The 14,869-nt window shown below is 45.8% G+C and overlaps 2 protein-coding genes across 2 annotated transcripts in view; both read right to left on the bottom strand.

Moving 5' to 3' along the window:
- The window catches only part of adgrg6 (adhesion G protein-coupled receptor G6), a 52,111-nt gene extending 40,896 nt beyond the window's left edge, over window positions 1-11,215 (bottom strand). Inside the window, exons 1-2 of the mRNA XM_067241583.1 lie at window positions 11,088-11,215; window positions 6,626-6,711 (exon numbers count right to left, since the gene is read on the bottom strand). Of these exons, the coding sequence (XP_067097684.1) occupies window positions 6,626-6,711; window positions 11,088-11,089 (88 nt within the window). The 5' untranslated portion in view covers window positions 11,090-11,215. The remainder of the gene's footprint in view (window positions 1-6,625; window positions 6,712-11,087) is intronic.
- A 3,020-nt stretch (window positions 11,216-14,235) lies between these two features.
- Window positions 14,236-14,869, bottom strand: part of vta1 (vesicle (multivesicular body) trafficking 1) — a 29,278-nt gene continuing 28,644 nt past the window's right edge. Inside the window, exon 8 of the mRNA XM_067241254.1 lies at window positions 14,236-14,530. Coding sequence (XP_067097355.1) covers window positions 14,385-14,530 — 146 coding nt within the window. The 3' untranslated portion in view covers window positions 14,236-14,384. The remainder of the gene's footprint in view (window positions 14,531-14,869) is intronic.

Genomic DNA, 14,869 nt, shown 5'->3' with positions numbered 1-14,869 from the left:
CTGAACCCTGCTTAAGGTTACATGATGGGTTTGTTGCAATGTTAAACTGGTATGTAAGTAGCTCATAACCCTATCAGTCCAGATCAGGGGATACTGACAGCCCAGTCATAGATGTGAGAACATGCACAGCAATACGGGAACACTCACAAGGTTAGGGCACGAGCCAAAGAAAGCGATAGGAATTAGAAAGTTCTAGACAGAGACAAAGTTCCCAAAGGGGGTCAAAATCTCTCAAAGTCATGTTTCTAAACTATGAATGCACCCGTAGGAATTGTAGCTTGTATTAGGATCTGTACAAGTGTTTCTCAAGGGAACCTGGATGGAGACTATGTGCTAGGAAACGATTTGTGAATGTTCTGGAAGGAAAAAGCCAACGTGTTCGGAAAACAATGACTAGTGTTGATCCTGCTGGCAGGGGCAATGGGATCCAAACCCACAGAGCTGTAGGAGTTGCCCCCCATCCCTCCCCGCTCCCCTACCCACCCCCACCCCGGGGGCTGTAATTAAGGTTGTAAGCGATGTCGTTGATCGTCAACCAAAAAAATACCCAGCCAGCCACTTCTGCATAAACAAACACTGTGACTGTGAATAACACATTGGAACGGGAGCTAGACATGCTTTGTAAACAATCCAACTCAATTCAAACTGGTTGCACTGAAAGGCTGGAAAACAGCCGTATGGACACTGGCTGGCTGTCTCTCAAGGACTGACTGACTGGCTGACTAAACAGCTGGCTGGTATTCAGAAGTCTAAATACAGTAGTTGTTTAAGAGTTTTGGAGCCCATCTTTCACTACAGCAATATTTATAATCACCCCGTAGGGCCCAAACCACTGACTGTCTTTTATAGAATCTCCTTTCACTGAGCTACACTACACTGAGCGTGATTAGAATCTCCACAAACTCATCTGTTGCTTTAAAAGTCCTCCATGTATGCCATATCAAGAATCTTTCATCCATACGTTTAGAAACTGGGCAGTTGTAGCTTCCAGACACCTTTTTTCTCCTCTCTCTTCTCCTCTATCATCTCTCCTCCCCTCTTTCCTCTCTCTTTTTCTCTCTTCTCTCTCTTCTCTCTATTTTTCTCTCCGCTCTTTTCTCCTCTCTCTTGTCCTCTCTCTTATCCTCTCTCTCGTTTGGTCTTGTTTCCTCTCGTTGCCTTGCTTCACCCTGCTACCATGTTACCCTCAACCCAACACCCACACCCAACACTCCCTCACCCTCCCACCCCACCAGACCCTCAGCCTCACCCTGTCTTCTTTCCCCCTGTACCCTGCCCCTTGACCCTGCCCACCCACTACTCTCACAGTCCTCCCTAACCCTCTCAACCTGCACCCTCACCCTCACCTTCACCCAAAGCCCACAAACCCACCCTTCCTTCCCTCACCCTCTTACCCTCACGGCCATCCCTCTGTCCTCAATCACAGCTTACAATAGCTTTGGTCTGCCGACCACTCCCTCTCTCTCCCCCTCCATCCCACTCTGGCTCATTACTGCTGGCAGCCCCCTCCTGCATAGCAGAATGACACAGCAGAGCTGTCAGCCCTATGGGGAACCCCAGCGAGGGGATCAGATCCTATGTCCAACAACCCTTCACAAAGCTGGATAAATAGGATTGTTTGAGGTGTGTGTGACATGTTTTTTTCCTTCCTGCCCTCCCAGACACACGCATTCTGTACGCCTCCCTCCCCTCCCTGGCACTCTCTCTAAGGCTCGGTGCCGTGTGAACTATCTGAGGGGACAAACACTTTCTGCGGCTGGGACAGCCACTGTGACGGGGGTGTGAGGAGAGGGGGGTGTGGGGACCTGTGGGGTTCCCCGTTGTGTTCTTCCATGACATACTCGCTCACCTACGCACGCACAGACCGCGGGGAGCCACCGTAACAGCCTCTTCTGCAGAGATGTATCTCGCGCTTAGCTCATTAGAGGCAGGGAGGAGGGAGAGAGGGCGACTGGGAGAGAGGTAGAAAAAAAAGGGGGAGCGAGAGAGGGAGAAAGAGAGACAGAGGGAGAATGAGAGAGAGAGAGAGAGGCACATTTGCCTTGTGTGTCATCAAGTGAGATGGGGGGGGGGGGGGGGGGGGGGGCATGGCCAATTAACTTTCAACACCAGTTGAAAGCAGCAGATAAGACAAATAATTGAGTTGCCACTTCAACCTCCCCTGCACAGAGGTGGCGGATAACACCAGAAATGTAAGGAACCAGCAATACCTAAATCAAGCCAACCTCAAGTATTGTCAACATGCCACATTATACAACCCAATGTGCTTACGGGAGTGTGCGTTGCCTTGTGGTTTCCAGAGAGCTGGATAGTTTTAACAAGGCAAGCGTTCTGAACAAACTCCACGCCGAGGAGGAAGAGCTCCACTCTCATGCAAATTCCCAGCCATGATAGCATCGCTGGCGGACATGTTATAACGAGACCCACTTGTCGCTCGAAAAGCTGTGAACAGCTGAGTAAAATGGCCACCAGGACCACGGTACAGGACAGTAACAGCTAGGACGGTGTCTGTTTGTGGCCCTGTAGGAACGACGCTCTGTCTTCTCTGAAGAGAAACCTACTCTCGTCACACAACAATAATTCTTTGCCGATTCCAAAATGTCTGCCATCTATTTCGTGATACCTCTACCCCAACCCCAACAGGGCCATCCCGATCGACAACATCAGCAGAGATAAACTCGAACCCGCAGGGACGTTTAATCCAACACTTCTGGTGATTTACTCTGCTTCTCGGACCACCAGGGTTAGGAATCGGGTGAGGTTACTATTGTGCAAGCAAACAGAACGGAGCACGTCAGAGGGTCGTAAACAGGTTGTTTCTGCAGAGAGGAAGGCCCCTACTTTCGCCTCCCGGCAAACTTGCCAACCACGGAAACAAACAAACCCCACTGCGAGGGAGTTTCAACTCAGTCTTACGGGGTTTTATATCCGTTAACATCGACTGCCAGGAGACACAGGAGGATTTAAATCAAACCAAATTGGAACCTCCTAATGAGTGTGTGGACAGTGAAATACCGCTTATGCAGGCTGGCATTAGCTGTGTTAGCACTGAGGAGAGTGGAATGGGTTTGTTTTTTTATGGTCTCGTTTGTAGATGCACCACTTAAGAGTTCTGTCAGATGGCCTGCACCCTGAGAACACAGGAGGAACCTCCGCCAGGGAAGCGCCATGGATTCGAACCTTTTACAGGTTTACACATACCACATCTGCAAAGTCATCCAGCCCTCTTTTCGTTGAGGATCACATGTACACTATGCTTCTGCATTGAAACATTAGCAGGAAGGCAGCTATCTCCACACACGTGAACATTTACAGGGTAACTGACCAGACCGGTCAACCTGGGGGGGTGAAAACACATTTGAGAGGAGGGACTTGGGGATACCACAGTGCAGTAAAGATATCTGTCTCTTAACAGTCATCATATACTTTTCAGTTATTTATTCAAACAGACATTGCCAATTTTAGAGACATGAACATTTCTATTGGTTTATTACCCCAAAGGACGAAAATTGTACCTAAGTTATATACCTGTAGTTATATAACTTTGGTATTATTTTTCGTAAACTTTCTTTCGCAAACGTCTCATATTCTGAGAGGTTTAGTCAAGCATAGGTTGTGTTTGTTAAAAAACGTTGTCACCTCACAACCCTTCGGACAAACCAGAGGACGTTTCATAACCTTTGGTTCAAAGGAGAGTAAGAACAACCACTTGACCGCCCTCCTTTCAAGGTCCATACTCAAACCCAATGAGGAACGGGAGCTGCAGTTGACAACTGGACCCAGTGTGTTTTTGCAAAGGAGAGTGAAGTCACTGTTGGATGTAGCAAGCTACTGGAATGGCCTGCTGTTTTACAAGGCTGTGTGTGTGTGTTTTTGTGTAGGTGTTTGTGTGTGTATGTGCTTGTAGGTTTGCGTGTTTGGGTATGTGTGTGTTTGTAGGTGTGTGTGCGTGTGCGCTTGTAGGTTTGTGTGTTTAGGTGTGAGTTTGTGTGTAAATGTGCATGTAGGTGTTTGTGCGTGTAATTCAGTGAGTCATGGGGACAAGCTGAGGTAAAAACAACGGACTTGTTGTTGTGTGTGTGTCCTGCTAACATCCTAATGAGACCTGGAGAAAGCCTGACCAGCCCTTGAGGGACTGGACCTACCTACCACACACACAGTCAGTCAGTCAGACACACACACACACTGTATTCTCTCACAAACAACCTGAGTGTCCATGTAAATCATACACTGATTGTTGTTTCTGAGGAACTACTGTACTTCTAAAAACGGGGGTACAGTTTTCTGGTGAGTGTTTCCACACACAGCCAACTATGGAAAGTGCTCCTCGTTTCAGAAGAAGGCATCTTTGTTTTTCAGGATCGAACCGTTTCCTGGTGTGTCAGCCTGGCATTCTATAATTACATGTTTTAAACGTGATTGTATACAGAATGAAAAAAGGAGGAAAAAAAGAAACATATGTATTTGTTTAACTGTCCAAGGGAAGCTCACTGCAATTCAAACCACACGCGAGTCTCAGATTACAAACTCAAAGTTGAGCTGTGTAGTTACGTGCGTGTGTGTGTGTGGGGGGGGGGGGATTAAGTTGGGGCACAGAGCTGGCGTTGGTGAGGCGTAGCGGAGGCCAGCCAGCTAGAAAGAGAGGAGGAGAGGAGACTTCAAACAATCGCTGATACTCAGCAGACTAAAAATAGACCCTGAGACCGAGAGAAAGATGGCAGGGGTGGTGGAGGTGAGGTGTGTGTGTGTGGAGTGACCTCTAAGAAGGCTCTAATCCCCTGGATGACGTCGCTTCCAATAAACTGCCCTTTAGTGTCTCTCTCTCGCTCTCTCTCTCTCAGGTGTGTCTGTGCTCTTGTTTTTCCTTGTTTTCTCTAAGGGGATTTTTGAGGATCATTGAGTGCATCCTTCCAGAGGGGTCACTGGGAGGGGGAGGACCGGAGGAGAAAAGGAGAGGAAAAAGGAAGGATGAGCAGAGAGTAGAAGGACAGGGGAGAAAGTGGAAGAGGGAGGAGAAAAAGGAGAGGATGGGTAGAATGGGAGAGAAGAGGCGGAAGAAGATGAGGATGAGGGAAAGCGGACCCGTGTAGTTACATTACATTTACATTTAGCAGACACTCTTATCCAGAGCGACTTACAGTAAGTACAGGGACATTCTCCCCGAGGCAAGTAGGGTGAAGTGCCTTGCCGGCCAGGAATCGAACCAACAACCTTCTGATTAATAGCCCAACTCCCTAACCGCTCAGCCATCTGACCCCAGTTCTGATCAGTTAGGATCTTATCTCTAAATACTCCATCACAGATAATCACAGTAATTCACACATAACCACATACGAGTTCCCAAAAGAGTGTGTGGATTGCGAGGCCGTGCCGGAGCCTGGAACACACCCAGTATGTTGTGAAAGTGACGAAACACTCAGCCGCACAACATGGCCTCTCGCGTCCCCAGGAACGACAGTTGACGAGAGGGGAAACTCTGCATTCCAGCTAAGCTGCGGTAAGAGCTAGCTGTCCAATCGCGGGAGACAAGCCACGGTTTCCATGTGGATTTAATCAGGGGCTGTTGACAAGTCTGATAGCCAGGGAACCTCCTACAATGTTGTTGTCTCTGCTGTCAGAGATACTACACTGTGCTTTTCTGTAGTACTGACAACACCGTCAAACAGTCCTCTACAGTATTACGGACACCGTTGTAAGACACTAGCCGACTTTGTCTCCTGGCCACAGTACAGCACGGACCATGTCTGAATCTTTAGCTTGACTGTACATGCTCCTAAGTCCGCTGAGGAAATTTCATTCTATTCTTTCCCATTTACTTTGTGACTCACAACCTTCAACCGGAAATGCTTTCAACCTCAGCTTCATAATGCTCCGTTTGTGGCTTTCTGAGATATTTCCTCACAATTTCAATGACACACAGGTTGAAAGCAAGTTCTCTTGTCCTCCTGGAAGGTACCTACCCAACCAAGAGCTTTATCCGTGAGGACGAAAGCGAGGGGTACTCTACCCTCTCACCGCTCATGTTCCTCACAAAACACTTTAAAGCCTGAGGTCCAACCCTTTGAACTAGCCCAGGTGACACATTGTTATGGCAAACCGTAGAAAGGTAGTGGTGGTGGGAGGGGAGCTGCACTTGAGAAATGCACATACCAGACATGAGAAACATTAGACTCCAGCACAGACCCTGAAACTGAGTAAAATTTCATTTGGGACCTTCCCTCTACAGGATCAACGTTTGGAAGGTCGCTATCGAGCTATGCATGAATGGCCGTGAGACCGTGACAGGTTGGGGGATGGGGGGGGGGGGGGTGATGTGGTGGGGGGACGGGGGTGAGAAGCAGACGATGCAGAAGCCCGATGAGCGAAACGGAAATGAGGATGAAAGGATGGCGGCGGGGAGAACGGAGGGAGGGCGATGGCAGCACAGAAGGAAACACATCAAACTAAAACCGCGACAGAAAAAAAAACTACAAACATTTGAAACCACAAAAAAAAGGACACGAAGGTCGGTAGGGAAATTTTACATCGGAACAGCATGTCTATTTGCTTTTCATGAAACAAAAATGTGTTTTATTCAAACAGTAGGGAGGTGTGGGGTCAGTCGACCATAATGTTACTTTCCTACCTGAGGTTAGAATCAGCAGCAGCTGGGTGACTAGGAGGACATGACGGAACTTCCACCTGCACCTTCCTGTTCGCTGGTAGGACTCCCTGGCAACCAGCAACAAAAACCCAGTTAGTGGAGAATTACAAGAGGGCACTCATAAACTGTCCTGTACACAGGCTTTACACAAAAAAAGAAAATGCAAACACACTCACGAGCAAACACACTAAACACACACTCAAGCGAAAGCACGAGCGCCCACGCTTCATTGCTGTGCGAGCGCAGAACACGAGCAGGCACACACACACACCCACCCCCACACACACAGACACAAATCCAGAGCTTAACCATTTCTTTATTCATTTTGATGAGTCTGCAATTTGTGTCTAGTTTGAAGGTTGGGAGATTGTATTTGCGGGTGGAGAGGACACCGCACGATTGGTCTGGCTCGGTTGCCGTGGAAGCAGGAAGCGTTCTCCCATGTCGGACCTCAAAGCTCCCAGATAGCTTACCGTCAAACAGGCCCCATTAGTCAGCTCTTCTCAACACAACATCACACAGCAGAACTTCTTAAACGAGTCCTTACATTAACTCTCTCTAGAGACTGGATGCCCAGAACATGATGGTCAGCTCATCTCTTTATGCAAGTAATGGGAAGATAAAGTACTGATATAGATAAAAAAGGATGTGAATTTACTTTGTGTGTGTGTGTGTGTGTGTGTGTGTGTGTGTGTGTGTGTGTGTGTGTGTGTGTGTGTGTGCGTGCGTGTGTGTGTGTGTGTGTGAATGAAACAATGTTATCATTACCCTTAAGTATCTGTAACATTGGGAAATCACTGAGGGTTTACTCAAGTTCTGCTCAAATAAAACTTTTCAAATGTTCACAAACCAGCAATCATAATCAACCCCCTGCAAAGCTTTCTCAATCCAGGAGCCATGGTTCTGAATGAACTGCAGTCTTTAAAAATCAACGCTCAGGGGCGACACACACAAACACTCACACACACACTGAAACAAGAACCAAAATTGTACTGCTCCAGTTACAGATAATTCCGTGGGTCCGGGTTGCTATTAGCTAATCATACGGTTCTCAAACTGATCCAGAGGCTAATGTCCTGGACTGAGAGGCTGCCAGACGCTCCAAGAAGTACCCAGGGCTGGACCCCCCTGGTCTGGGCCATGCTCCACATCTGGTCTTCATACAGTAAATTCTAAAAAACCTCTGTGATTGCATACATACGAGTGACAGGGCCCTTGGATTGGGGCCACCTTCTGCACCAGGCAGAGAACCTCGTGTGTGGGAACGATGGTGGGGACCCTTCATATTTAGTTAAGTAGGCTACTGGAGGTGGTGTCAGCAGCCCTCTTCCCCAAACTGTTCTCCTTCTTCCTTCCTGCGTCTCCTTCTTCATCTTTTTTCATGTCTACAGAGTGTGAAACCAGGAGGAAGACTGTCTGCCACTATGCTGCCCATCCCCTATGCTGTTCCCATGACCAGGGTCTGGAGTTCGATCCCAGCACAGGGAAACATTTTTCTTTAACCCTAATCCTTTTTTGTTGTTTGGAGTCAGCCTAACCCTAACCACACGTTTGATACCTAACCTTGACCCTTCCCACACACACTGGCTAAACTCTTACAATGGCCACACAGGTGAAAGACCCGACTCTAACCCTCCTTTTAGGGAATTTAGTGATAAAATGTAAATTCATGAAAAACTAGCAACCAATTTTGTCAACACACTGACGGGAACAAAACATACTCAATTTAAAATCGTGACAAAGGGCTACCACACATGTCAGAAAACACCGATATCAATGATAAATATGTTGGAGAGTTGGTCTCGGAGGACTAGGGCTCAGAGGTAGACAAATGATGAGGGTCCACAGAGAGCCAATTACATTCGCTGGGTAATTGTGTGGGGATTTAATGACATCAAAACAATGCCTGTGGCTAGGCGCTGCATAACATTTACCGGCCTCTGTTTAAATCATATTAATATAACATTAATATCCTGTTGAATAATGAATGTTTGAGAGCCAATTGAAGACAAATGGATCAATTTCTCTATTCAGTGTGTTTCCTGTCTCTAGGAGTAGTGGGGTGGCTAACGTTGCATGGAAAACTGAATAGAGCGCCCACACAAAGGGCTTGATCCCGGTGTACTATGTTTACATTTAGTCATTTTAGCAGACGCTCTTATCCAGAGCGTATGTTATTTAGACAGTTACTGTACTTCGCCTAGACGCCTCCCTGGTGAGGTGTTCTGGGCACGTCCCAATGGGAAGAGGCCCCGGGTAAGACCCAGGACACGCTGGAGGGACTAAGTCTCTCGGCTCGGGGTCCCCCAGGAAGAGCTGGTGGAAGTGGCCGGGGAGAGGGAAGTCTGGGCCTCCCTGCTTAGGTTGCTGCCCCCGCGACCCGACCCCCGGAAAAGCGGCAGATGATGGATGGATGGACTGATCTTCGCTTCGTTTCCACACATCAGGTCTAAAGACAGGTCCTGACACTAGAGTTCAGCTATCATTGTCTACCCAGAGATTAGGAGGAAAAGCTTTTCTTAGAATTATGTAGACAAGACAATAGTCAGTTACGACCGACATGGCATGTTTACGGACATATGCCTTGATAAGGGCAGTATTTTCTTTTTACTGGTGCAGTTAGAAGTCTGACAGTGTTACAAATGTAGGTTGTGTAAAATCAAGTCATTTAAATTCGGGTTGACATTTGAGGTAACTTTGCTTCATTGCAAGCTTCTGTTTAAATAACTGTCTGAGATGATTAGGACAAAACCTTCTGACCCAGTCAATTCTGCTCTGTACTTCATTTACCAGCACTTTACTGTGCATTACACATGATGCAGTTGCATTGGCCTATTACGGTTTAGCGCCAAAGGTAATTACTAAAGTGGAGTAATTAACTGATGGTTCTAAGAGTCAGTCTCAAAGTACAGAGCAGCCACTTGCCTATGGAATCCAGTTGTTGGCCAGCCAATAGTGTCAACCACAACGCAACTTCTCAAAGCTTTGCTAGTCAGCACAGCTTAGACTGCAACATGTGTCAGTAATTGTAAACAAAACTAAGATGGTGTGTAGTCAGACTTTCTCATGGTAGTGTAAATTGTCAAACAGTATAGCTTTCCAAGACTGTGAAAGTATGTGCAGGCTGAATACGAAAAAGGTTCATTAAATTTCTATAAATAATTTATGACATAATTTGGAGAACAGAACTGGATTAATTGCTCTCTTGTATCCAATTTCAAATCCAATAGATTCATGCGATTCCTGACTTTACAGAAATCCCTTCTTTGTTTAATATGTTTTGTACTCGCAGACATTTAAATATGAATGCTTAACAAGCAGAGAGGGGGAGGTCAGTGGACTGTTCCCATAAAGACACTGATTCATGAGCTGAAAGGAAATGAAGGGTGGCCTGTACGATCTGCAGAAGGCAGACTTTCGGATCCAACTAAACTATGAATGAACTAATTCTAATAGTTTGCTTTGAAAAATTAAGATAGACAAGGTGAGATGGTTGACGGAGGTGGAGCCGTCTGCTCCTCTTAGAGAGAAAGGCAAAAATATCTTCACTGAGTTGGGCAGTGAAGTCTTTCAGTCACATCCTCAAGGCTCATCTTTGTCTCTTCTCGTGTTCTGGATCTCTCACTGGGGAATGTCTAATCATGGGCCCTGCATCACCCAACGGCCGCTAAGCCGGGGTGTTCAGCACACAAAAAAGAGAGAGCGGGGGTCTTCATCTTTAAGAGTTAATTAAATTCCCAAGGTCAAGTGTGACTGATGTCCGACACCTGGTCATGGTCTTCATAATCCTGTCAACACATTCTCTATGACTTCATCTCTGGACTCTGTGAAGAAGTTCCATGTCTACTTCAAACCATGGTCAGGGTTGTGTAACACATTAAAGGGATTATAGCCAAAAAGCAAATGTATAACAAAAAGAGGAAATTATTTGAAATAGGAGAGGCCTACATACATATTTTGCTTACATTTGCTAGGCAACTAGCTACAGTATGACAATAAGATTATTGTTATGAATGCTGGTCTAGTATACATTTAGTCAAAAGTTGCAACAATGGAGAAAATAAACACTCAACAACATTCTGTCCTACCTCAAATAATGGACATGTGTTATTGTTATTAAGACAGGATTTTTGCGTCACTTAAACCAGTTAATGATTGCAGACATCCAATAGCCGAAGTTAACGAAACAATCACATTGGGTGTTTGAAACGTCGACACAGAACAAGTTCAGCATACTGTTATGAACTTGTCGGAAAGTTTAGAGACACTGAGGAATTTAAGGCTTCGTTTAACATTGAACTAAATTGATACTATGAAATAGAAGATCACTGCTTTCACTGAATAAACACCGCAAGCCACCTGACAGACAAATCTAGCTTAAAACATAAAGTACCCTGACAGTTTGACATTCGCTGAACAACATAACAAGGCATACCACACTTACATTGTTTTATTGGAGTGGGAGCTGGTCTCCTTGAAGAATCATGATTCCCTCTCCTCTCGTCCGAGTGGAGTTATTCACTTTGCAGAAACTTTGAAAACTATCGAACCTTCAAATAAATGTATCGTGGCGTTGCAAAAAAATTGTTTTGATCACCACACAAATACCCAAAGCACGCTGCTGTCCTACGGTCAAAAACTATATTATCTTGATGAACCTGTCTCCTGTGTCTGGAGATGCTTCAAACGGCAGCTAAGCGCTTCTACAGTTCGGGATCTTGTCGGATCCTCACAGCTGGCGCGCACTCTCCCTCTGGCGCCCCACCCTAAACTAAAGTCAGACCCCTGGGTTTAAAAAAATGACTTTCAAAATCAGTCATATTTATGTCGTTTATCTCGCTGTTGCACTGGGATAAATTGAAAGAAGTACATACTGACACTAAGAGTTACCGTACAAATGTTTCTCCTCATGGTGCATAATTTCAATGTATGGGCCTGTCATTAACAGAGTTGGCAGCTAAGAACAATATGTCTCGTGATGGCTCACTGAAAGCAAGCACGTTTAGAAAGGGAACCATTGTACAATATTGAAATCAGACCGTTTGTGACAAGTATCGGTATTGTGGACCGCCAGATCCCAGTCATTTGCTTTCAAACGTCAGTTCGGGTGATCTTCCTGTGAGATAAACACTCCAATTGGATTGGATGTCTGCATTTGCATACGCTGTTTCTGCCAACCGGTCTCCTGCGCATCACTACACCACGGCTACAACTGTTGTTGTCGAGGTTTAAACATGCAGTGTAAATTTGTTGGACTTTGTTATATTATATACAATCACCTGGATATTTTGAAGCTGGAGGAGGGCTTATTTAGTAACCTCCTGTGGTACCAGTGCTTCTGCAACCTCTGTTTGTCAAACTGTTTGATAACAGTTCTAGGAAAATAACTTGTACTCTGTCACTGTCAGGTTAGCTAGATTTTCTTCATAAACAATTTGTTCTTGGCATGAGTGATGTCTGCATGTGTGTGTGTGTCATTGCGACTAACAGAGTGACCTATGTAGGTGAAGGCAGCTGTTTTACGTGGTTGCTGCCAAGGGCTCATGTTTTAACTAGAACCATAGAAGTGGCTGTTCTCCTCTCCTCCTCCCCTAACTGCTATCCATCCCCCAGACCAAATTGATCAAAGCCAGCTGAACTCCACTGTCTGACAGTTAGTTATGTGCGTGAGGACCGTGGCAGCAATGTTACATGGAGATCCGTCATTATTTATGACCTCAAATATATGGGTTACATAACAAGCATAACCAAATAAGTGAGCATAGAAGCTGAAACAGGATGGTTAAACTTAAGTTAAATGCAGTGGGGGGTAGCGAGCAAACATAGTCTTTCTTCAAGTCGAATGTACTTATGCCTATAATAGCATGTGGTCTAGTGCAAGCCAGGTAAGGCTGTAATAACCCTGATGTTGCATCATGTAGGCAGGTAGATAGACACATATCTGAGCCCCTGTATGTAATGGTTTGTCTGTGTGTCCTGAAGGTATTTCTAGGTCCCAGTGGGAACCCCTGCTGCAACAGATGTCTGATGCTTGCCTCCCCCCTTTTCCCTTTGTCTTTCTCAAACACGAGAGGTTAACTGGAGCTGGGCCCCACTCAAGGCAAAGGTGTTTGTATGTTTTGTGCTCTTTACTCTCCATCTTTCTCTCTCTCTCTTTCTCTCCTTATCTCACCATCTCTGCGCCCCAGGCATCACACAGCGGATGGATGATAGTGACAGAGTGAATCCAGGCATAACACTAATCACACTCAGCTGGCTGGAGCAGTCGAGCAGTGATGACCTCAAACCTAAACACGGTGACATCAGAACACGCCGACTACCTCGATCCGTACAGACGTAGTACAAACACGGTACAGTAAGGTCAAGCACCAGAAATACTGAGACTAGCTCAAATTATTGTAAAAACAATACTAACAAAATAATACTCGCAGTCATCCAGTATATAAATTATGAGTGGTGCTGTGTCATATAAATAATAGGCACCACAACAACAGGTGGAAGACAATTCAATTTTTTAATCAATAGCTTGAAGTGTCATGTCATATACACATTGAAAAACTCAACTTAAACAAAAAGTATGGGTAAACAGGGTAAAGAACACACAGATTCGAAGAACTTAAACTCACTCAGGGGCACGCGGGGGAGGGGGGTGGGGGGAGGGCAGAAGCAATTGCATATTTGAAGATGGGTGTTCCAACATACCAGTTTTTCCAGTCACATGTACAGCTGGGCTGCCAACTACTATAGTTAGTTCGTAGTCAAGCTGTTTTTTTAGTTTTGTTAGTTTTTTTTACGTGTGAATAAGCATCTATAGGAAGAGCATTCAACTAAAGTGACATTCCCCCTAGTCCTCCCATGCCCTCTACGGCGGCAACGTAAAGTACACAACAACCATATACAAACGCCTCCCAAATCGGTCAATGAATCAAATCAGTGAAAATGTACCAATCAAATCCATTTACTAGCCTTATGTGGCTCCAGAAAGAATCATTTTTGGGTGCGTTTTCACCCAAGAATGAGATTGATAACAAGGAGTAATTGAGAACATGTGTGAGGGCAGAACCAACCAGCCATTTGATAGTGTTAAAAGCATTAGTCTGTAATGGAGTTGTGACAGGGTCACATTCACACTAAGCCCAAAGTACACTTACATGCATACAGAAAGAGAGACAGAGAGAGTGAGAGAAAGGGAGGGGGGGGGGCAATGAGAGAGGGGATGGAGAGATGAAGAGAGAACGATAGAGAGACAGAGAGAGATATGTGTGGTTGGTGTGTATCAAAAGACCTACAGTCAATGGTCTGTGTAAACTAGTGTGAGCACTGCATGTGTGTCGAACTGTGCTCTGCCGTTAGTGCCTGGAGCTAGTTGTGGTTGTGACCATACAGTATATACAGCATACAGCAGTCAGTTTAATATGGAGACAGACACAGTGGGCATTGTTTAATTGGAATATACAGGTTCTAAACAAAACCATACATGTTGGTTGAAACCAGGGGCAGGGGCAGATAGCTTGGTTCTGGAAGTTGGGTAGAAGCTGGGGCTGAGAATGGGGAAATAAGCTGGGCTTGAGGTTTAGTACAGGGGAGGGCTGTTGGTTAAAAGCTGAGACATTGGTCGGGTCTGAAGATATTAATTTTCCTCAAATGCATGTGCGGTGAGAGAGGAGATGGGGATGGGAAGAGGAGGGCAGAAGAGAAAGGAAGGGGGGGGAGGATGAAGGGAGATGGAAGAGGACAGGGTCTATTCTTTCCCGGTGGTGAGCAGCCTGATGGCCTTCTGCAGGTTCTGGACGGCCGTGGAGACGTCCTCGTACTGCAGAGCGCTGCCCGCGTACTTACAGTACTTCTGGGCCCGGGTGAAGTCCTCCGCTGTCAGACGCACATCCCCTGAGAGAGACGGAGAGAGAGAGACACACACAGCGAGAAAGATACAGAGAAAGAGAGAGGGGGGGAGAGAAGCGGGAGGAGAGAGGAAGAGACAGATATAGGAAGAAATAGTTGAAGACAAAGAGAACCAAGAGTTAAACAGGGAACTCAAGGAACTGAACTTGGACAAACATCAATTTATCTTAACTTCTATTTTATTATTTTGCTCTATAGGTATTACAGAAAGATAGTCGGCAACACAAGGGGGGAGCTAGTGATGCACATTTAATATCACAAGAGAGGTTCTAAAAGCCAGTTTATCCGATAACAGCTGTTGACAAAAAGCTAAATAGTGAGTAG

Source organism: Osmerus mordax, chromosome 8 (assembly GCF_038355195.1).
Source record: "Osmerus mordax isolate fOsmMor3 chromosome 8, fOsmMor3.pri, whole genome shotgun sequence".
NCBI lineage: Eukaryota > Metazoa > Chordata > Actinopteri > Osmeriformes > Osmeridae > Osmerus > Osmerus mordax.
The sequence above is the reverse complement of the archived record's forward strand: the minus strand, read 5'-3'. Positions and strand labels throughout refer to the sequence as shown.